Source organism: Dysidea avara, chromosome 2, assembly GCF_963678975.1.
Source record: "Dysidea avara chromosome 2, odDysAvar1.4, whole genome shotgun sequence".
NCBI lineage: Eukaryota > Metazoa > Porifera > Demospongiae > Dictyoceratida > Dysideidae > Dysidea > Dysidea avara.
In genome coordinates this window covers 12,785,511-12,809,476 of record NC_089273.1, presented here as the reverse complement: position 1 = coordinate 12,809,476, position 23,966 = coordinate 12,785,511, and the positions used below count along the sequence as shown (strand labels likewise).

Below are 23,966 nucleotides of genomic sequence, written 5' to 3'. Positions count from 1 at the left end.
CCAGGAGATACTGATCTGTTGATTGATCAGAAGGCTGTTCAATCTGCCATCACCAGTACCACTGTACTAGTTAGTGAAGAGACTGACCTCATTGCTCTGCTCTGTAACCATGCAGTCTTGACCTCTTCTTTCATCCTGAGCCAAAGAAAATGCAAAAAAGCTTTGCATCTAGAGCATCAGAGCCACAAAAGAAAAGCTTGGTCAAGACATCTGCAACAGCATCCTCTTCATCCATGCTATTCTTGGGTGTGACACAACATCACATCTCTGTGGGATTGGAAAGGAGACATCCCTTAGCAATTTTGCAAGTTCAAAGCAAGCAGTATGTTCCATGAGCAGGCAAAGGTGTTCCATTCTGATTCAGCCTCCACACATGATGTGATAGATGCAGGAGAGAAAGCTCTATACTAGTCTACAATGGAATGTTAACTGACACACTAGATTCCGTCTGACATAAACGGTTCTGTGAAAAGGTGGCTTTAAAAACATTCCAAATAAACCATAATCATTACCACCAACAGATAGATGCAGGAGAGAAGAAGGAGAGAAATCTCACACAGATGCAGGAGAGAAAGCTCTAGTACTATTCTACAATTCTACAATGGAATGTTAACTGATACACTATAGATTCCCTCCGGTTCTGTGAAAAGGAGGTTTTAAAAACATCCCACGTAAAACCACAATCCTTACCACCAACTTCAGCAGCAGCAAAGTACCACAGCCTTCGCGTGTACCTTCAAGTTCAAAAATGGAAGGATCAGCTGCAGAACTTTATCTCAGAGACTGGGGTTGGCAGAAGTGTGAAGAGGGGCTTGTGCCACTTCAAACATTGCTACCTCGAAGCTCCTGCTCCTGAACATCTGCTACAGGTGATCAGATGCAACTGCCAGACTGACTGCAGTATACTAAGGTGCTCATGCAAGAAGCACAACACTGAGTACACTCCCACTTGTGGTAACTGCAAGGGAACTGAGTAGTCATACAAAGGCATTTGCTCTGCAATCTTTTTGATATCACCTGTATATTATTGATTATAACTTGTTAACACATTCCTAACACAGCAAAAATAGTGACCGTACCAATTAAGTGTCTAAAGGCTGTTTTGTACTGCTTATAAATGTTGTATGTTTATTAACTTTGTAATGAACAGCTAAATCCTTTGCCAAAAGAGTTTTTTATTAACTGCAAACATCCTGTTTTAAGTACTTTTGAGTAAAATGTTGGTGTTTTAGTTGAAATGTTTCAAAAAATCAATTCTGGTGAACTTTGAGACATCATGAAACCTAAAATAGTAACAGCTTCTGGGGGCCACAGCCCCTGCTGCCAGAGATTCTATATTCTGGTCATCCCACCTCACATCAACTTCTTTGATAATTCTTCTGTCACTGCATGGTTTCCAATAAACCCACCTAGACCCACCACTGGCACTTGTGGGCTCAATATCACCAAAAGTGTGTAAAGTATAATTTGAAAATCTTGGTCATTGTACATGTATTCTATTACTAATGTATAAACTGAAATGATATAGTAACACTATCTCAGTATAGGCATTAATGTAGTACCCGTACTGGTCTCTTACATGCATACAGTAAATTATGGGAATAGAGTTTATTATATAATTATATATATATAATAATAAGATGACAAGGCAAAATGTTTGCACTCAGCTACTCTATGTTGTTTATTTTGATGGATATGAAGTTGATGTTTGATATTTCAGTTTTAGACTGCATAAATGTGACCCAGTCTTGCAAAAGAAGTCTTATCTTATAGTCCATCAAGTTTGTGGTCTAGTAACATTCCCTCTGAACATGATAACTATAAGTAATATTTTTACTACTTATGTGAATTTTACAGCTTTTACAGAAAAGGAGATACACCAATGTATGTATTTTCAGGCTGTAAGACTGGTTTTGTCAGACTTGGTCACTTATAGTGTTGTGGCATAATATATGGGTATGACCAAGAGTGTATGACTACTTATAGTCAATAACAGTAGCTGAATAGATCACTTTCCCTATAGTTACAGGCATTGGATTTATGAACTGAAACACACAAAAAAACGGCCATGAGCCTCGTCTTTGGCTCGCTATTTTTCACTGTGTCCGGTGGATGTTTGTATTTCAAGGTGTGATGTATGGTGCAGCGGTGAGTTGGTTAACACCTGTACATGCAATTATTCTACAGTGTATGTCACATGTTTACACTAATGCAGTTTACGTCATTGTTGTATGATTATACCATGTTGGTCAGTATTACTCCTGTGCTTAGTGTACTGCATGATGACTTGAAATGTTTTATTGCTTAATAAAGGCTTGTTTTACCTAATGCACTATATTGCCTGTATTTATGTCAGTATTGGAACTAGATACTACCTACATTTAGACTGAGACAAAAAACAGACCACAGGTCCCAGTATTGGGATCATTTGTGACTGGGCCTGCGAAAATAGGGGCCTACGTTTTCAAAGTTTCATCACTCATAACTTTTTATACCATTATGCTATGGAAATGCACTTTTCAGCTCTTAGTAAGTGGTTAATTGGCTTTATGATGCAAGTTACAGAATGCAAATATGCTGTTCCAGTACAGAGATATTACCTGTAAAGTGATGGACTGTAGTTTGTGCCCACATGCCCTATTTTCGCAGGCCCGGTCACATTTATAGATTTGTGGTCCATTTTTGTCTTGGTCTTGGGGAGTATTTGGAACTAGTAGTTTCAATGCTGACTAAATATGGAGTTGGTATTTTCAAGAGTTATGGGGGGGGGGGGGGGGGGGGGGGGTGTGTGTCTACAACTGAAGTACATTCAACAAACTCACTGCTGTAAGTAACACCTCAGGTTTCTCTTAGAACAAAAGCTTGACCTTATCACCACCGATCATCACCTACTGTATCATCAGTAGAGAGGTGTTATGATCAAAGGTGAACTTGTAGAAGTGTTTTTAGACACTCTCCCCACCAATTTAATAATCACATGTGTAAATGCATCATTTGTTTTGTTATGAAGGTAGACATTCAAGTTACTTAGGTACTTAATATAACTCTGATTTGTACCTGCAAGCAAAGCAGTTCACACCAGACCAACTGTATTTTCATGTTAATGCAAACAGGGAACAATGATTATTCTCTCCAGCTGAAACCATACTGTGATATGAAGAAATTCTATGTTATGGCATATGGTTGTAATTATTTCAAAAGAAACTATTTAAATTCTGCCCGCTCGGCTATCTAGTACTCATCACCTCAGCCTCTCATTCTGTTGTTGATCAATTACTACAATAATAGATAGTATGCATGCTAAACAGAATGTTTGTAAGATGTATCTATTATAATCTCTTCAACTCATTGTCTCATCCAAATGTACATATTATCCTACTGCATTTAAACTCAGTTTGAGGTACTGGGTAAAGTTGATTAAAATTTTTGCATTGATATTTACAGCTTAGCTGTCTAATCGGTCAAAGCATTCTTGTGGGATACTTGTCACAGTACTTTTGTATGAAGAGATTGCTGGAAGATGAACTGACTTTACTTAGAAATATGAACAGTGAAAATGATATGATTACATCCAAACAGGAGGAAATCGAAGATACTACCAGAGATGCTTATTTGTATGCTGTTGGATTAATCCTCGCAATGATTTGTGCAATTGTGACACATGCATGGGGCTACCATACAGCCTTAAACTATGGTATGCAAGTGAGAATTATTGCTACAGATGCTATTTATCATAAGGTATGTTGTGCATATATGTAACTGGGCCTGCAAAAATAGAGCATGTGGGCACATAAAAATTGCTTACTTTTTAAATGTTCATGACTATTAACATTTCATGGCAACATGCTATGGCCGTGCAATTTCAGACCTTATTAAACATTTAATTGGCTATATGATACAAGTTACAGAATCCAAATGTGTCATTTCAGTAGTGAGATATGACTGAAAGTGTGGCATGGTGTAGTTTGTGCCCAAATGCCCTATTTTTGCAGGCCTGGTCACATTATTATGTCATCTTATTGTAAATGTGGAGCTACATTTTCATCACAGATTTTGAAGCTCAGCCATTCCACCATTGGACAGTTATCCATTGGACATATTGTAAATCTCACTTCTAATGATGTCCATCGCTTTGAAGTGGTAAACAACATAATGGGTGTTGCTATAGCATCTTGATCCAAACATAATCAGTAAACCTTAGACTTAAAAATGTAGTATGTGTCACATGTATCAATACTATGTAATTATCATTTACTACATGCCCCACAAAGTACACATTGTGCATGTAATCATGGGTATAATGGTGAAATTATTAGGCCAGTTTATGTACATATTTTAACCACAGCTACATTATGTAGAAAGTTGATGTAGCAATGATTTTTATGGCTGTATAAAGCTATGCAGAATGTGACTATGCAATTTATTCTTTCCATACAGGCTTTCTACCACATTCATGAATTTTGGATTATTCCAGTGTTCCTGCCCATTGTTATATACTTGCTATGGAGAGAAGTGGGACCAAGTTCTTTGGTTGCTATGGTATTGTTGCTACTTCAGGCTCTACTCCAGTATGCTTTAACACAATTATATGCCAGATGGAGGTGTGTTTGTTCAAATGATGTAAATTGTGCCACTGTAATTTGTCATAGATTGGAGTCAGCTAAAGTGACAGACAAGAGAGTGAGAGTGATGAATGAGATCATCAGTGGTATGAGATTGATCAAGATGTATGCCTGGGAGTGGGCATTTCATGAATATGTAAAGAAGATCAGAAAGTTAGTACTTTAGCTTGTGTATGTACTGTACGATAGTAAATTTTCCTTTTTAAGGAAAGAAAGCAAGTTAATCACAAAAGCCAGCATGGTGCGAGCATGTAACATAGCAGTCTATTTTGTCTCCATCAATATTCTCAACTTTACAACATTTTCCACATATGCTGGTGCTGGAAATATCCTAACTGCAAAGAAAGTTTTCACGTTTATTTCACTGATGACATTTTCAAGTCAGTACTTTGTAAATTACTTTTTAGATTTCTTGTTAAGTTTATCAGAAATGAAAGTAGCTATACAACGGATACAGGTCAGTAACATGATACGTAATTACATCTGTTCAACATTTAGTAGTATTCATCCAAATTAGATGGCGTAGTTTTTAAGAGTCTTTACTACTGCTTGTGATATTACAGAAACTACTATTACTACCAGAGCTTGGTGATACAATATCTGGTCATACAGATAGTGGCCCAGTAAAGACAACTAGTAGAGCAGGTTCCCTTAATGTGATGCCTCCTCTTAAGTTAGTCAATGAAGAAGTCACTGTGCATGGATTATTGTCCATTGGAGTACCTCCCAGGATCATAGTCAATAATCTAACAGCATCCTGGACACATGTTAGCTAACATAATACAATATCTTCATGTGTGCATATATGTATGTTTGTAGGATAAAAAGAAAGTTGTTTTAAAAGACATCAAATTTAGTGTAGACCAGGTGAGGTGTTTTGTTGGTTAACAAAGTGAGACTAAAAAATGTGATGATATAGTCAATCAGGTTACTGGCAGTAGTTGGTCCAGTAGGATCAGGAAAGGTGTGTTGTCTGCTAATAGTCTTGCGTAGCCAGATCAGTGCCTTTCTTTTGTGCGTCCTGCCCACACACAAAAGAAAAGGTAATGTTCTAGTTATGAAAGATTATATTATACATAGCTAAATACTAGTTGACTACTCTAAATGATCCGTATATCAAGACACACGGTAGTGTGTCGTGCGGCCCAAGAAGCCGGCGCGCAACACCCGTGAGTATATTGACAGGAAGAAAGAAAACGCAATTTTCGCACCTCCGTAGCTCTGTGATGCCTTGATGAAACAAGACGAGTTTTGCTGTGGACATTCCCTCCACCTTCAGTACTCCACATTCCAAATTTGAGCGAAATCGCTTCAAGCGTTCCCGAGATATGCGACTTCGAAAATTGGCTTAGTTTCTTCGTTGTTGTTTTTTTCTTATTTTTCTTCCTCTTTTCGCACACTTACAAAAACTGCTATAAAACGCGAACGCAATATCCGATTGCCTTGAAATTTGGCACACTGAAGGGGGGTAAAACGGCGCATCACTGTACCAACTTTGGCTGGAATACGATAAACAGCAAAAGAGTTATGAGCGATTATTTACGAAAAATAACACCAATATGTTGTCACGCCTACAGGGTAAACCGCGTATGGGAAGAAGCTGCAAATTGGTGGGTGGATAGGTTAACTATTGAACCTCAAACCTTTTGTGGTTTGAAAGAAATCGAGCTACAAACCAGGAAGATACAACGAAAAAACCAACAGTGTGTAACAATTACGCAATCGAGATTAGCTAATAAAAACTACTATACTTGCCACGCCTACCAGATAAACCGCTTGGGGTAATGCTTTGAAAATCGCTGTATAGATGGAGCAATCATCTTAGAAAGGCTCTTCAATGGCGTAGAAGAATCAGACTTAAAGCCACAGAGTTATAACACGAAATCCAACTTGGTGCAGCAAGTGCGAGATCGAGATACTCTAATAGAGCAGTCACCCTAATAGAGCAGTCATCCTGAAGAGAATTCAAGAGATCAGCAAGAAACAAGTAACCTGTATAGAGATCAGCTACAAACAAGTCACCCTGTAGAGAGATCAGCTACAAACAATTCACACTGTAGAGAGATCAGCTAAAAGAAGTTACCTTGTAGGGAGTTCATGCAACTATATGAAAAGAGATAGTTCAGCTAGAAGAAATCACCTTGTAGAGTTCAGCTACAAAGAAACTACCATGTAGAGAGTTCAGTTACAAACAAATCGCCCTGTAGAGAGATCAATAGAAGAAATTACCTTGTATATAGTTCAGCTACAAAGAAACCATCATGTAGAGAGTTCAGCTACAAACAAATCTCCCTGTAGAGAGATCAGCTAGAAGAAGTTTCCTTGTAGAGAGTTCAGCTACAAACAAATCACCCTCTAGAAAAATCAGCTAGAAGAAGTCACCTTGTAGAGACTTCAGTTACAAAGAAACCATCATGTAGAGAGTTCAGCTACAAACTAGTGACCTTGTAGAGACATCAGCTAAAAGAAGTTACCTTATAGAGAGATCAGCTACAGAGAAACCATCATGTAGAGAGTTCAGCTACAAACAAAACTCCCTGTAGAGAGATCAGCTAGAAGAAATTACCTTGTAGAGAGTTCAGCTACAAAGAAACCACCATGTAGAGAGTTCAGCTGCAAAGCAATCACCTGTAGAGAGTTTGGCTACAAACAAATCTCTTTGTAGAGAGATCAGCTAGAAGAAGTTTCCTTGTAGAGAGTTCAGCTACAAACAAATCACCATGTAGAAAGATCAGCTAGAAGAAGTTACCTTGTGGATAGTTCAGCTACAAAGAAACCATCATGTAGAGAGTTCAGCTGCAAACAAATCACCTGTAGAGAGTTCAGCTACAAACAAATTTCCCTGTAGAAAGATCAGCTAGAAGAAGTCACCTTGTAGAGAGTTCAGCTACAAAGAAACCATCATGTAGAGAGTTCAGCTGCAAACAATCACCTGTAGAGAGTTCAGCTACAAACAAATCTCCCTGTAGAAAGATCAGCTCGAAGAAGTTTCCTTGTAGAGAGTTCAGCTACAAACAAATCACCCAGTAGAAAGATCAGCTAGAAGAAGTTACCTTGTGGAGAGTTCAGCTACAAAGAATCCATCATGTAGAGAGTTCAGCTGCAAACAAATCACCTGTAGAGAGTTCAGCTACAAAGAAACCACCATGTAGAGAATTCAGCTGCAAAGAAATCACCTGTAGAGAGTTTTGCTACAAACAAATCTCTCTGTAGAGAGATCAGCTAGAAGAAGTTACCTTGTGGAGAGTTCAGCTACAAAGAAACCATCATGTAGAGAGTTCAGCTGCAAACAAATCACCTGTAGAGAGTTCAGCTACAAACAAATCTCCCTGTAGAGAGATCAGCTAGAAGAAATTACCTTGTAGAGAGTTCAGTTACAAAGAAACCACCATGTAGAGAGTTCAGCTTCAAAGAAATCACCCTGTAGAAAATTCAGCCACAAACAAATTGCCCTGTAGAAAGACCAGTTAGAAGAAGTTACCTTGTAGAGAGTTCAGCTACAAAGAAACCATTCTGTAAAGAGCTCAGCTGCAAACACATCACCTGCACAGAATTCAGCTACAAACAAATTACCCTGTAGAGAGATCATCTAGAAGAAGTTACCTTGTAGATAGTTCAGCTACAAACAAATCACCCTATAGAGAGATCAGCTAGAAAAAGTTACCTTGTAGATTATTCAGCTACAAACAATTCACCCTGTAGAGAGAGCAGCAAGAAGAAGTCACCTTGTAGAGTGTTCAGTTACAAAGAAACCACCATGGAGAGTTCTGTAATAAATATATGTATTATAAATATATATAATTTGTACATTTACTGATAAAATCAGAAATATTTAAAGTACGTCTGCTTCATCTTTTCTTCTTCCTGTGGTAAAGAAAAAAAGTCAGGTTAAATAAGTCCCAAAGCCACTATGGCCGGCTTTGGGGTATAGAAATACAAAAAGAAATGAAATCTAATCCAAAACAGCCAAGCTGTAAAAAAACAGTGCGGCCCTCAAAAAGGCTATGGTGAAAAAAGATGTGAAATCCAAGGTGGCGGCCAAGAAATGGCTGTGATGGTAGATTAATGGTAAAAATTTTAATAACGGCAATTTAGGTGAATTTTTTTGCCAAGACCAAGCGGCACAAAAATTCACCTGAATTGTCGTTATTAAAATTTTTACCATTAATCTACCATCACAGCCATTTTTTGGCCGCCACCTTGGATTTCACATCTTTTTTCACCATAGCCTTTTTGAGGGCCGCACTGTTTTTTTTACAGCTTGGCTGTTTTGGATTAGATATACTTTACTACTACTATAGTCATCAATACTGCAGTATCTACACTGTACTGAGAGAACTAGAGGCATTGGATGGATCAGTAGACATTGAGGGTAGTATATCTTATGCTAGTCAGGACCCATGGATATTTTCTGGAACAGTAAAAGGAAATATTTTGTTTGGGCAAAGTTATGATGAAGCTTGGTATAGCAGAGTAGTGGAGTGCTGTTGCCTTGTTAAGTATGTATGAATGTATTTCATCTCATGTAGAAATATAACATCAACTTTAGGACATTGATTAGATGCCATTTGGTGATGAGACTTTAATAGGAGAACGAGGAGTGAACCTTAGTGGCGGTCAAAAGGCTAGAGTGAACCTTGCCAGGTGTGTGTAGACCATGTGAGAAGCAGAGATAGTATATGTGTTGTGTGTAGGGCTGTGTATAGAGACAGTGATATCATGTTGTTGGATGATCCTCTGAGTGCAGTAGATGCTGCAGTGAGTAGACACCTGTTTGATAGGTATATAATGCATGTCTATAGATTGTAGATGTTGTGGTGTTATGATTATTAAGGTGTATATGTGGAGCATTAGCTGATACGTTGGTGATTTTAGTGACCCATCAGTTAAAATATACTGAACATGCAGATCGTATTCTAGTTCTGAAGGAGGTTTGTGTGTTGAGTTAGACATTGTAAAGATATTGTTATTAACTTGTTATTTGGTTAAGCAGGGCTGTGTACAAGGATATGGAAATTATGAGGAGTTAACTTCAAGTGGTGTTGACCCTACTAAACTATATTTTGATGATGTAGAGGATAAAAGAAAATCAGCAGATTTAGTATTGCCAGATATTGTAGTAGAGGAGTGTGATGATGTAACAGAAGAAACAGATGAAGAACCCGAGAGAAAGTCAAATCATGCACAACTGTTACCAGTGGAGAAGACAAGAAGATGTGTTAGATCAAAATACTTACAGTATGATCACCAGTTTAATCCAGTGATAGATGTGGTGTCACTATGCTCAATACCTTCCATTTTCTCTTTGATGTCCATACCTGATGATGTTAGTACTAAACACTCTAAAGTGGTGCATATATATATGATTGCAAAACACTGCACAGTATCTTCTTATGCTGTAGAACAAACTTAACATTCTACCGGAGGAAGAGAGAGCTTGTGGAACCATTTCTAACAAAACATATTATATGTATCTACGAGAAGGAGCAGGAAATCTGTTTCTGCTTACTTTTGTATTTATTTTCTTAATAGCTGAGGTACGTATTACGATGAAAGCTCCTTGTAGGTTGTAAAGTTGCTATAGGTTAATACAGTAGTAGCAGACTGGTTAATACAGTAGTAGCAGACTGGTTAATACAGTAGTAGCAGACTGGTAGTTGTCCAACTGGTAAGGCAATAGTGACAGGTTTAGGGTTTGTGGCTCCCAAGAATTTTATTGACATTTTGCTCATTGTAACTTAAATATGTATGCTGCAGCTAGTAGCTGGTCGGCTAGCTATGTGGGCATTTTGAGTGGAACCCACCCTTTTTAATGTCTACTGTATATCCACCACTTGACAATGGTTGGTTGTTACTGTATTAGGACTGGTGGAGGTGATTCATGTGCTGTAGACAGTGACAATTCATCAGAGAGAGATTCATATGATTTGTCTATTAACCAAAGGATTGGTATCTACGTATGGTGGAATTGTACTAGGATCATTTTCTCTTGTCATGACAAGATCAGTGCTTTGTTTTCTGATTTGTATTGCTACATCACGTCACTTACATAAGAAGATGTTTAGAGCTATCTTGAGGGCACCAGTATTATTTTTTGACACTAACCCAGTTGGTAGGTTGCTGGCCGGTATAATGGCAATGAAGTTTGTTTATGAACTGTGTGCACCATATATACATACCAACGTGAGTCTATGATTGTCTACAACTTGAAATTAAAATATAACGGATTGTTCATTCTGATTAGCAATGAGAATGGTTTACTGTTATTTTAACACTGTTCTTTTTCCTACATTTGTTGACTTTGATACTGTATATATACCACTCTGGTGGTGGTTCCTGATTTGCAGGCCTAGAATCTGTGTAAGTCTGTATATGTAAAACAGATATTGGGACTCTTTGGCAGATGAATGAATGGTTATGGGCCTTAGAATGTGGTATGGCTGCATTGTGCATGACTACTTCACGTGTGTCCTGCTTTTTTTTTTTTTTTTTTTTTTTTTGCCTTTTGGGTTTGCCACCAATTGCAAGAGATCATAATACTTGTATTATAGACTTTATATGCCACAAGTGAGCTGGTCTTGATGTGTGGCTGTGTGATCATAGTAATGTTTTGCTCCAGCATAACAGTTGTATTCTGTGTGCAACAATATTGTAATGCATTACCAGGCTAGATGACATGGTGGTTGGAATGCAAGTTTGACTGTATTTTGTATGAAAATCTCTGAACTAATATGTATACAGAGAGTGATATCAAGACCAGTTACAGACATAGCAGCAGTGAATATCGACTCAAGTCCCTTTGGTAAAAGTTATTTATCATGCTTTTTGGTTAACTTGACTACCTCTGTGCACCAAATGGCTTGTTGTCAATTGCTAAACAATTAATCATAAAAATAATCTCTTCAAAGCAGTAGGTTCAGTATCTCAACCCTAAAAGTAATGGAAAGACAGTATATTCAGAGATACCAATAAATTATGTGCATGCAGCATGACTTAAAAACCCTTACTATATTATATCCCTGCCACAAAACAATTTAGGAAATATGGAATCTTGAGGGCATAGATTTAAGTCTACATTGCTGCAGTACTAAAAAAAGCTTGTTTTAAGGTCCTCCTGTTTGTTTTAGCTAGTTTCCTGATGCACAGGCCATACAGTTCCTAACTTTTCAATGTGTGGCCTTGGTGAGATTATATTGTCATGTAATTTTATTACATTTTCTATGAATATTTTCTCTATTAGGACGTGTGCTAAACAGATTTTCTAAAGACATTGGATTTATGGATGATTTACTGCCAGTTCGATTTCTTCAAGTACTCACTGTTAGTTAACTCATTATGGAGTGGCATATAACATGTAATTTGTTAATTTTCTCTTGCAGTTGTTTTTAAGGTTCTTTGCCATCACAATAGCAGCATGTGTAGCCAACTGTTGGTTGTTTATCCCTGCTACCATCATTGTTGTGATGCTGTTTGTGTTTCGATGGTTCTTCTTACACACCTCAAGACACATAAAAAGACTGGAGACACTTGGTAATCAATTGTAACAATTGCATGTATTCTTGTACATTTAACTGTAAACTACTTTTATTCCATTACAGCTCGTAGTCCACTATACTCACACATTTCATCCACTATTCAAGGCCTCTCTACTATTAGGGCTTACAAGGAGGAAGAGAAGTTTTCTAAAGACCTCCACTGTTACCTTGATGAACATACCAAGGGATGGTACTTGTATATTGCTACAAATCGATGGTTTGGGATGAGGATTGACCTCATCAGTGCAATATTTCTTGCTATAGTAACATTCAGTGCTATTCCTTTAGCTGACAGTAAGCAGCTGTATCATAATATAATAGTAGTTACTAGTATAGAAACGTTACACTTTTCCTCGAAAATATATAGACCAGGTACCATAGTTACAATACTTCACAGTGCCTTGGCAGTATTGGTCAAGCTGAAATGTGCTTCATTGTGACCTGAAACGCTTCCAATAATTTGCTACATACAAAATATAGATTTTCTACTTGGTGACTGGCTGATTGACTCGCTGACTGACTCACTACCTGCAGCTGATCATGACTGACTCACTACCTGACTGACACCTAAACATAACCCAATAATGGCTAAGGTTACATAATATATATTTATGGGTTTGATTTTTCACTGTTACTACAGCCTGCAGCTGACAGAGGTGCCTTTTAGCATACCTCAGTATTGTACTATTAACAGCATCATGGACTTACCTTTCGCCTCCTTTGTGTCCTATTTATTTTCACTGACAACACAATAATGTAAATTCATGGTAGCTAGTGCACCAATGGCTACTGGTTTCTAATATGACAGAAACTGATAATCCTTACACTATACATGTATGTCTCCTACCTTCAACAGTCAAAGTAGCAAATTGGTTATAGGATAGCTTCACATAATTATCGTTCTCCATGTGTAGGGCTGTGCAACAGGCAAAAAATGGTTGAAAACCACAAGAAATGGCTTTGTATGCTGGTTATTAGTAACGATAGTAATTAATATTGGGTTGTGTGTTTTGTTGTACAATTCTAGTCTCATATGTTTGCAGTAAGTTCACTGCGAAAAGGGGTCTTCCACACACATCCAATTCTATGAACTTGGAGACTATAACTTGGTGTTCAAGGATGATACAAACCTGAAAATTTCTCCATCCATTAACCTATATTGGTGCTCACAGTGAACCAAATTTCAAGTCAATAACTTTTTTCACTCTCAAATTATGAATCGTCAAAGTTCATAAATTGGATGTGTGTGGAAGACCCCTTTTTACAAATCCGGTCACATACTGTATATTGTAGTGATGAATTATCCTCCTGGAGGAGACTGAGTGTGGCACCTGACCAGACATTGGGTGACTTGCAGTTCAAATCCTGTGGTAGTAGTGAGTCTGTCTTTGACCCATTTTCTGTTTCACCTTATTAATACCTATAGGATAAGTAATAATTAAAGTCTCCAGTTCTGGTTATTAGGTTAGGTAACTTGATCAGCACAACACAAGTTGCTGTCAGACCTTCAGAGCTGGTCTGTAAAGCAGAAATAACAAGGAAACAGTAGAAATTTTACAAGCTAACAGAGATCATTACAACAAAAAGTGTGTGATTAGTTGAAGCCCGAACTTGACCCCACTTTAATAGATATGCTGGTTACATATATGGGCTAAAGAATTAGACTTGTATTTCGATCCTCCTTGTTTAAGCACTTCTTATTATTCCTACTTGCATTACTTCATTTTGCTGGTGTTATTATTATTATGATTTTATCTAGGACCGCGTCACATACAACCAAGTACATACACCAACGTGACAGCCCCCGGTGAGGCTATTAGGTGGTGAATGCATTATCCCCAAATCAACTCAATATGTCACAGTAGTGACAGATACAACACAATAGTGGCATTGTAACTAAAGACCACCAGTAGCTAAGTGCCAGTACATCATTGGTGTGTATGGTAATGGCACAGTGATGTGTACACAGTATATGTAATTATGTATACAAAACATACAGGAGAGAACTATACATTATTGCAGTATTGTATGCAGCAATACATTATAGGCAAAATCACCATGCAGATAAAAATTATTAACCAATATACAGCAATGCACATCAACATCAACTAGAGCTAAGTAAGGTTTATCAGTGATGTAGCAATGGCACAGTGATGGGTGACACACTATAGTTATGCATACACAACTTTCAGGAGATAGCTACACAATGCTGTAGGCGTATGCAAGCCAGATGAACCAGATAAAGGAAGACAGCCAAGCCACTAGAGCCTAGTAGCTACGCCAGGTGAAGGCAAAAAAGATTAAGCACGTATTGAATTGCCTGACACCAACACAAAGAAAGTTCGCCATGCCAGCTGCACAAGACAAAATTGTTTACTTGTATTTTATATGTAACTGTAAGCTTATTGTAAAGAGCGTGGCATATGTCAGTTTAATGTTTTCTTGTATTGTTTATTTACGTGAATGAATCCACTGGCAGATGGCATGGAGACTTGAGATGTTACAAACATAAAAACTTACTTGTAATCTTCTTGTTTACACAAGTGGCTTCTGGCTCTCCTGCACGGGCATCACTAATCTTCTTCGCGCAATATGTAAGTAATTAAGCAAGGGTGTGGTACTGGGCGTTATATAGAATTACACGTATGGTCAAGTCATCAGCACAAACAGGAGCGACGATTATACGTTTGTGCCTTCATTCACAGGCGAATCTATCCCCGGTTAGTTCATGTCTCTAGGCCTCGTAGTTTTCTCAAACATTAATTATTAATTATTTAATTATTTATGACGTAATTTTAACCGCGTTTCGTATTATTCCTAGTACTTGGTTGTATAATTATCTTGCATGGTTTAAATTATATAGTACACACTTTAAAAACACTAAATTTCTTATAGTTTAGCTTTGCTGTTTGTAAAACTACCTAACAACATTAAGTTTCTTATTCATATTAAAATTATTATTATTATGGTTATTATACAGTAATTTTAATCTAGGTGCATGTTATTCCATTTTTAATATTCTATTTACATAGGTCTTGATCCAGGCCTTGTTGGTCTTACACTAGTATATTCAATTACTTTAGCTAGCATGTTTCAATTTGGAGTCCGCATTAGTGCTGATATGGAGAGTCTAGTGAGATTGTCCTGCATAATTAAACATCATCAAAATAAGTATTTTATACTATAGATGGTGTCAGTGGAGAGAGTCATGGCTTATAGTAAACTAGAAAGTGAAGCGGAACTGGAAACTATTCCACATGACAAAACTCCTCCTCTTGAATGGCCAGACAAAGGAGTTATTGAACTTCACAACACTAAATTTAAATATGTCACTGACTATCCCTATGTGCTGAAATCAATATCTATCAGAATTGAATCATGTGAAAAGGTTGGCAACCTTTAATATTATTACTGTTACAAGTTCTGTGTATATATACATTATTATTAGGTTGGTATTGTGGGTAGGACTGGAGCTGGCAAGTCTTCATTGTTGTCAGCATTGCTCAGATTAGCAGAACCAGAAGGAGTGTTTGAAATTGATGGAATACAAATAACAGACATAGGACTACATGATCTTCGTAAAAAGATATCAATTATTCCTCAGGTGATGTGTTATGTATATTGTAGTGAGATTTAGACTAATGTGTGTAGTATACAGGACCCAGTACTGTTCAGTGGATCTGTGAGGTATAACTTGGACCCATTTAACGAACTAGAAGATCACCAACTATGGGATGCACTTGAAGAGGTTTGACAAGATGATATAAAAAGTTGTAATTAATTACTGCATTCAGGTACGACTGAAGGAAGTGATAAATAATTTGGAGAATGGATTAGAATCACAAGTGTCTGAAGGTGGTTCTAACTTTAGTATGGGTCAGCGACAGTTGATGTGTCTAGCAAGAGCACTATTGAGGAGGAACAAGATCCTTGTGATTGATGAAGCAACTGCAAATGTTGACCTAATGTGAGTTACTCAAGTGAGAGCTGTATGATGGTGATATGTATTAAGTGCAGAACAGATGGTATAATTCAGGAGATGATTCACGTGAAGTTCAACCATTGTACTATCCTTACTATTGCTCACTGACTGGAAACAATAATGGACTCTGATAGAGTACTGGTGGGTTAGGATGATAGTGAATATTAGTGTAGATGTTGTTGATTTGTAGGTTTTATTTTCTGGTAAAGTGGTAGAGTTTGTGATATACCTATCAATCTTCTACAGAAGCAGCAGTCATTGTTTCATAGTATGGTAAAGAGTGTGTACAGAGTCAGAAAGACTTAGGAAATTACTGCAACCATGGAACAATTAAGATTTGGTACCACTGTACCAGAAATTAAAACAGAGTAAATAGTTTAGCTAAGTGAAATTCTTAAATTACTTTTGTACATGTGGTTGAATGTGCTCTTACAATTTTCCATGTAGACTATTCTAACTTGCAGACTAGTGGTGGTATAGTACATAGGGATGATAGCATACATGTGATCGTGACCAATGTGTTGGATCTCCTTTTTGCTAATAAATATATGTGTCCGGATCTGCAAAAACAGGACATAATCGCACAAGCCTAAATTTACAGTATAAAGCATTTAATACATTGGGTGAAATACTTGCGTATATTATTGAAAAATTCCGTAAATTTTTTGAACGCAGTGAAGTAAGGGACCAACAATAAAACCCTGGATATCATCTTATTCGCCTGCTCAAGAGGAGTTGGAAAATCTTTGTTTTGTTGCAGTATACCCAAGGATACGGAAGGTATGAGCGTTTGTTTACTTCACGTCGAAGCGATTGTATGCGATCAATTTTTCTTCACGAATTTCGCCTTTGTATACAGTGAAGAAGAGTGAGTAAAGGAAAAACTTACCCAGTAATTGATTCCCCTGTTCATGGCGAACACGATGGTGAAATTGTAGCTGCGTACCTCAATCTGTTGGTAACTTACAACCGTTTTTGTAAGCGCCTTATACTTGCTGTACAAATCGATTTTTCTGTTGTTGCTACTTTGTAGGGCTGTCACGAAAAATATGGACCCCCCTATTTTCACAGATCCGGTCACATATACTCCAGCTACATTTTGATACTTAAGTTAATTGATATTAAAGTACAGAAATTTGTGAAATTATCATATGAAAGTGTGTACAACCATAGATCTGACATAAAAGATTATGTTTAAACTATGTGTATTAAATCTACGTATATGCACTTGCATACAAACAATATGGCATGAAAGGTACACCATTCAAATACTACAACTAGCATGCACACTAATGATAAAATAATTAAAAGGTAAAATCTTAAGGGTTTTTCTTGTTACATGTACGTGGGGAAGGGGGCATCTGTGCGTGTGCGCTATGTGCGTATTTGTGATCAAGTGACTACACAGCTGCAGGTTACTGTGATGTGATATTCAATACTGTACATGTGGTCAATATGTCATCATCATTGAAATCATGTACACCAGTGAGACCACCTACAAAGAGAATTTTGTCCTCATTTATATGAACTGATTTACCCAAGTAGTATCCATGTGGTGTATCGTCAACATAGTCCCAGGACTTGGTATCAGGATTATAGAGATAGACTGATGGAGATAGTTGAAGTACTGACTTATCATTGTCTGGTTGTTCCACTCTATGGTCACCAGTAAATGTGATCAGACGACCTTGATAATGATTGATGGCAAATGAACAATATGGCATGTCAGGTAGTTTGTTCCACACTTGACCACTGCTAGTGTTGTTATTACTCTGTAATAATTGTGGTAGAGATGCAGACACTATGCTACATGTACTGGTACCACCACCATCGTATCCTCCAGCAATGTACAAGTGGTCATTAACAGTTAGGGGAACTGCTTCATGTGTAACATGTGGTAACTGATCAACTACACTCCACTGTGTGCCAGTGTCAGTGAATCGAAGAACCTCCACAGCTCTTGTCATAGTCCGAGGATTCAAACTTGATACTCCACCAGCTACTATCACTGCGGATCCATAGGAAACACAAGAAGAACTGTGCCGTGCAGTGGGCATGTCAGGATATGGAGTGAGCCATTTCCCATATTTCTCATCCCACAGGAACATTTTATTGGTCACCTCAACAATATTATCACTCATAATGACTCCTCCAATAGCAAAAAGTTGTTTCCTGCTAGATACAGATACTAGACTAAAATGCTGACTGGGAAGTTCTGGTAGTACGCTCCATTTTTTCTTGTCGACATCATACACAAAGGGATAAGGCCAACCACCTTTATTATCATACACCACTGCATACACTTTTCCATCAAGTTCAGCAATAGATGTAGTCCACAATTTTCCAGGAAGATCAGTACATTGCTGCCACATTAACTTGAGATTTTTCCAAAAGTCAATACTGCTTTTGTTGCTCTGTATAAAGTTACAAATACCAGTAATGGTAGCAACAAACCCAATATAAAACTTATGGTATAGTCACATGATTGTGATGAGCGATTAATATAGCTGTGAACAATTGCGTAATTGTAACCGGCTGAGCATAACCTGCCATGTTCTCACATTCTTTGAATTTCTTTTATTGCATCTCTGTTTATCATACAGTACAATAGTACTCTATTGTAGGGACCACCAAGGAGTAGGCGTGGCTCACGAAATAACATCACCAAAACAAGCCTCAATTTTCCCAGACGATGATGAGGAATTATTGGTTAGGTAAAACTAAGCCCAAACAAGCTTACAGATCGACCCAAAATGCTTTCAACAAGTTGCTATTGAATTTAAAAAAAAAATTATTTAGCAGAATGTTCTACTGGCTGACTGATGCCTTCAGGCAAGCGTAACTTGATAATTGCTAAGGCTGCAGGCTTGATCTTTTCACTATTCGACATCGCTTCAGTCTGAGAGGTGCTTTTTGGCATCCTGCAGTATGTACAATGGATTCTTCATGGACTTACCAGTGCCCTCCTTTGTGTCCCATTATCTTTGCTGATAGTGAAAAGTGTCGATTTGGCGGTGGGACGTGATGTCTTCCCTTCGAAACGGAAATCATCCGTATTTTTCATTGTGGCTATTTTGATTGCAGAGGTGCTTTTCGAACAGTTCTTGATTCGTACTGCTGTGTAATGGGTTGAACACAGCAGACAACAAAGTGCAATGGATACTTCACTTTTCAGATGATAATTGATATAACTGGGGTGCACAGCACCATTTCTTTCTTTCGGTATGCGTGGATTGCAGAGGTGCTTTTCGAACAGTTCTTGATTCATAATGCTGTGTAACGGGTTGAACATAGCTAAGAACAAAGAGTATTCACTTTTGAGATGATAATTAATAATAGCTGGGGCGCACAGCGCCATTTCAGATGCGGTACGCGTGGGTTCACCAATCATAATAATTATTTACAAAAAAGTTAACAAACAAGTACATTAAAAAATTTGGAATTTTGACTATATATAGAGTAGGGACCATAGCACATCGATAAAAAGTACTGAAACAAGCTGGAGAAGTGCACAATATTAAATCACAGTACAACAATAAGAAGTGTTTATCCCTACTGTGCCATAATAAAAATGCACAGTAGGGATAAACACTTCTTATTGGTTTACTGTAATGCAATATTGTGCACTACTCCAGCTTGTTTCAGTACTTTTTATCGGTGTGCTATGGCCCCTACTCTAGTTGAAAATTCTAAATTTTTTGTGTACTTCTACATGTAAGGATGAAACAAATATTAAAATGGGATATTCTTTGCACAAAATGTGCATTAGCAATAAAAGAGTCAACGGGGAAGTCCAAACTAATAGCTACGATTTCAATGTAAAAATTCGAGTTTCAAAATAATTTGCAAACTGCTGTTACATGTTTGGACTAACTGTTGCACTCTCACTTGCAGTGGCAGTAAATTTTGTTGGGGTATCTATTTGCAAATTACGAGATTACCAGCTGTAACTAGCTACCTGCAGCAAAAGGAGTCCTACTTCAACCTGTCAATAATACAGGCAGTACTGAAGTTACATAACAGTGCAATGGTTGGTAATATTTTATCAGCCACCCACACATTTAATTAGACTTTAAGGTTCATTGTGTCACACAACTCATAGATATGTACAAATGCATACATTCAGGCATATCGTGACTGGAGTTCTTGAGATCAACTGTCAGCCTTAAAACAAAACTTAAGACAGGGGATGAGGCAAGGTATAGGCTGCAGAGGGGAAGGTATGTGTGTGTGTGTGTGTGTGTGGGGGGGGGGGGGGGGGGGGGGGGGGAGGCCTAGCCCCCCCTTGGAATAATATCTTGCCAAAATTCTTCTTTTTGGAGTTAGGCTGAAAATCATGAAAAAGATCGATATACTCTAATAGAACACACATATAACGTGTTCCTAAAAGTAGTTTAAAGATGAAATGTTTTTTTGCCTACAGCAGAAATCAAACTACTTGCCTCCTCCTTGAGAGTTGGTGTATTACCACTGCACCAAATGTTTCCAGGTGTCTAAAGGCTATTTTGTACTGCCTATAAATGCTATATGTTTATATTAACCCTGTTCAAATTGTACCATTAAATCAATTCTGGTAAATTTAGAGATAGTGTTAAAATGGCTATGGCTTCTGGGGTCTGTCCCTCCCACCCCCTCTGCCAGAGATTCTATACGCTGGTCAGCTCCCCCCCTCACATCAACTACACTGAGGCAAAAAAAACATGAGCACTTGTATGTACACTGAATTGTATTAATTTATAAGTGCTGAGGTAAAGTACAAGCAATATGGTTGGCTGAAATCAAATAGTACATAGGTAAGGTACACTTTACAAAAGTACTTGAGTAATACAAGTGTATATGCTCACTGTTGTGTATCTTATACCTACCTAACAATAAGGTAGTATACTATATAACAATGCATTTGACTGTTTTTAAATGTCATAATCTCAGTTTGACTATTTTTAAATGTCATCTCAGTTCTTCCCACAACTACCATAATATGTTTTAGCATAGTATTGTATGTTAACCCTCTCACCACCACATGGCAGTTTTGATATATAAACAACCATAGCATCACATTCTAAGTGCTCTGTAACTTCAGTCGAGCATTTTAGTATTCCTTGCACTTATCCTGTAGTGGGCACACCCTTAAGTGAATGAGAACAGGGAAAACTGGTCTCTTGCTCACTATCTGGTGGCTAGATGATGCAATCACGTACTTTTGGAATGTCGATAATAACTATTATAGACGATCCTTCGAAGTGATAATGGCACTACTAATCAAGAGAAACAGTAAGGAGAGGGGGTTGGAGTGGCATGTTGCTACTTTTGTTTGCCTCGAAACAGTGACCTTGTGCCTGTATGCGCATGCGTATTTGCTCAAATGCCAGAAAACCAGACTTAGAGATAATGGCTTCAACTAAGGCTGCGGCACATGTTGCTATCAGACCTTCAGTGTTGGTCACTGTAAAGTGTAATAATAATAAGGTTAGGAATGTTTATTGTATTATTATTATTATAAACGGGGCTAGCCTGTAAGGTTGTGAAATTTCATGTTTGGTTTTACTTAGATCGATTTTGCACTATAAAATTATACAATGGCTTTGTGATTACTCTTGTGTAAACAGCAACTCAATAATCAAATTCCTTGTTTTATAGTGAGTAAATTGATAGTTTTATAGGATTATATGGTATGGTGTGTAAGCTATAGCAGTTTAGAAGCAGTAGATTGGAGCCTCTACAAATTGGTGGTGAGGTTTTTTTAAACCAAACAATTGAACTGTGAAATAAGGGTGCAGCCTCTAAAATATCCAGCATGAAAAATGTTGCATGCACCTTTAATTTCATGCCATCAAGCAATATCATATGTGACATTACAGGTACTAGCATACTTGGAAGCCAAATAAATACTTTCTTTTTACCTTTGATACAGGGAGAACAAAAATACAGGTATCTAAACTACAGTTTTTAACACTTTGTGCTGTATTGGCCTCTCAACACACGCTGTATCTTCCATATACACACACGCGGCACTGTTTTAACTATAACATACATAGTTAAACTCCACCTTTTTAGATGATTGGTGAGAAACTGCAGTCTGTGATATAGATCTCAGTGATTCTATCTCTGATTCTTTCTCACGGATAATACTAGCTTGACTCTCTAGTTGGCATTTAGCATCGTGTAACATCATTTGTGCCTGCAGTAAGTTATCTGGTAAAGTATGGTCACTGTTGCTTTCTAGAGTCTCTAGCTGGTTACACACTTTATCAGCAGTGGGACGGTCAAAGGGAAGATTTTCCAGACAGCTCCCAATCAGTGGGACCATCACATCCTCAACCTCCTTGGGGACCGCACTAAAGTATCGGGCACGTCTCTCCTTTTCCGATTGAATACTCTCAGAGCTGCTGTTGTCTTTGATCGGCAGTAGTGGCTTGGGCCACTGATGGGAAAATGTATGTAACATAATGCATCCGAAAGAAAATATGTCAGATTCTTTTCCGTATTTGATGTTTGGGTTATTTACCAGTATTTCAGGAGCCATGAAATCTTGATTAGCAGATGCCCCAATTGCTCGAACAAGATCGAAAAATCGGATAGTTCCCAGGTCAGCGATCTTAGCTTCCATTCCCTTTGAAATTAAGATGTTCTTACTCGTTAAGTTTCCACGGACAACGGCAGGTACACGTGAGTGCAAATAACGAAGCCCTAGCCCTATCTGGTGAAGAATTGACGTTTTCACCTCGAGAGGAACACGAAGGGAATTTTGCTCTAACAAACTGTTAAGGGTACAGTGGAGGCGCTCCATCACCACACTTGGTATTGTTGCCTGAGAAGATAGGTAAACTATTCCCAAAAATCGTACGACGTTGGAGTGACGCATTCGATTACTTCGATCACATTCAATCAAAAATTTGCTTCGCGTTATTTCTTGCTCTTGCTCGCTTAGATAACTGAAATGAACCTGTTTAACAGCGACCACTGTGCCCTCCCACTTTCCCTCCAGGACGGTGCTGTTAATTCCTTTGCTGATTTGGCTCCCGGCAAGTTGAACATTTTCGATAATGCAACTTCTTAACAAAGACGGTATCTCAGAAAGTATACTGCTGCAATAGCCTGCCATTGGTCATGAGGAGGGTGGTATACTCGGTAACCTATCGTGGCCAGACCACTTGGTTCATTCCTACGACTACATCTGCCATCACTGAGTGTGTTCACCCTCCAGTGCCTAAGACAAACACAAGTAGCAAGCTCAGTAATACAAATAATTTATATTATTATGAGGTGTTTACATATAGGTGGTTTTACGGAAGTTTCTAGGGTTTCTGGAACTCCTTTTTTGGATTGAGACTCAACAATATCTAGTTGACCACTCTGCTCTCACTACACAGTAATTCTGTGGCACATAGTGAACGTCAAATACTCAATGGACATTCTTAGTGATGGTCACTAAAATGTACAGTGACGTGCACTATTTGTCAAAGTAGGTATTCACTACTTATTTTTGTGCATATACCCAATGTCTTGCGTATCATTCAGGTATTCAGTTACAGCTAATTAGCTACTTATAAGTTGAATGTGTTATCATCCTATGTGACTGGGCCTGCAAAAAATAGGGCATGTGGGCAAACAAATTTTGCCTGCTTTTTCAAACTTCCTTGACTCATAACTCTTTATACCAATAGGCTATGGCAATGAATTTTTAGAACTTAGCAAGCATTTAATTGGCGGTATGATGCAAGTTACAGAATGCAAATATCATGTTCCAGTACTGAGATATGACCTGTAGTGTGATGGGGTGTAGTTTGTGCCCACATGCCCTGTTTTTGCAGGCTTGGTCACCTATAG

At 37.9% G+C, this 23,966-nt stretch overlaps 3 protein-coding genes and 1 long non-coding RNA gene across 4 annotated transcripts; 2 read left to right on the top strand and 2 right to left on the bottom strand.

The window, feature by feature from the left end:
• Positions 1-3,543: 3,543 nt before the first annotated feature.
• LOC136247828 (ATP-binding cassette sub-family C member 4-like) lies at positions 3,544-12,705 on the top strand. Its single transcript, XM_066039650.1, has 17 exons — positions 3,544-3,738; positions 4,051-4,140; positions 4,438-4,601; positions 4,650-4,775; positions 4,830-5,079; positions 5,186-5,389; positions 5,442-5,489; positions 5,542-5,636; positions 8,939-9,041; positions 9,184-9,266; positions 9,317-9,403; positions 9,457-9,553; positions 9,616-9,952; positions 11,863-11,942; positions 12,002-12,152; positions 12,221-12,451; positions 12,638-12,705. The coding sequence occupies exons 1-17, from the start codon at positions 3,544-3,546 to the stop codon at positions 12,703-12,705; spliced, it is 2,409 nt and encodes an 802-aa protein (XP_065895722.1).
• Positions 12,706-13,004: 299 nt separating this feature from the next.
• LOC136246628 (uncharacterized) lies at positions 13,005-14,932 on the bottom strand. The gene is made up of 3 exons (XR_010696698.1): positions 14,678-14,932; positions 13,439-13,577; positions 13,005-13,073 (listed from the first exon to the last, which is right to left on the bottom strand). It is a non-coding gene; the product is annotated as an uncharacterized lncRNA (long non-coding RNA).
• A 346-nt stretch (positions 14,933-15,278) lies between these two features.
• Positions 15,279-16,463, top strand: LOC136247827 (ATP-binding cassette sub-family C member 4-like). The gene is made up of 7 exons (XM_066039649.1): positions 15,279-15,290; positions 15,345-15,545; positions 15,606-15,761; positions 15,816-15,905; positions 15,952-16,124; positions 16,175-16,280; positions 16,330-16,463. Exons 1-6 carry the CDS (start codon positions 15,279-15,281, stop codon positions 16,245-16,247), a joined length of 705 nt encoding a protein of 234 aa, XP_065895721.1. The 3' UTR covers positions 16,248-16,280; positions 16,330-16,463.
• Positions 16,464-17,271: 808 nt separating this feature from the next.
• Positions 17,272-23,370, bottom strand: LOC136246626 (uncharacterized). The gene is made up of 2 exons (XM_066038159.1): positions 22,186-23,370; positions 17,272-18,553 (listed from the first exon to the last, which is right to left on the bottom strand). Exons 1-2 carry the CDS (start codon positions 23,239-23,241, stop codon positions 17,555-17,557), a joined length of 2,055 nt encoding a protein of 684 aa, XP_065894231.1. The 5' UTR covers positions 23,242-23,370; the 3' UTR covers positions 17,272-17,554.
• Between the last annotated feature and the right edge of the window lie 596 nt (positions 23,371-23,966).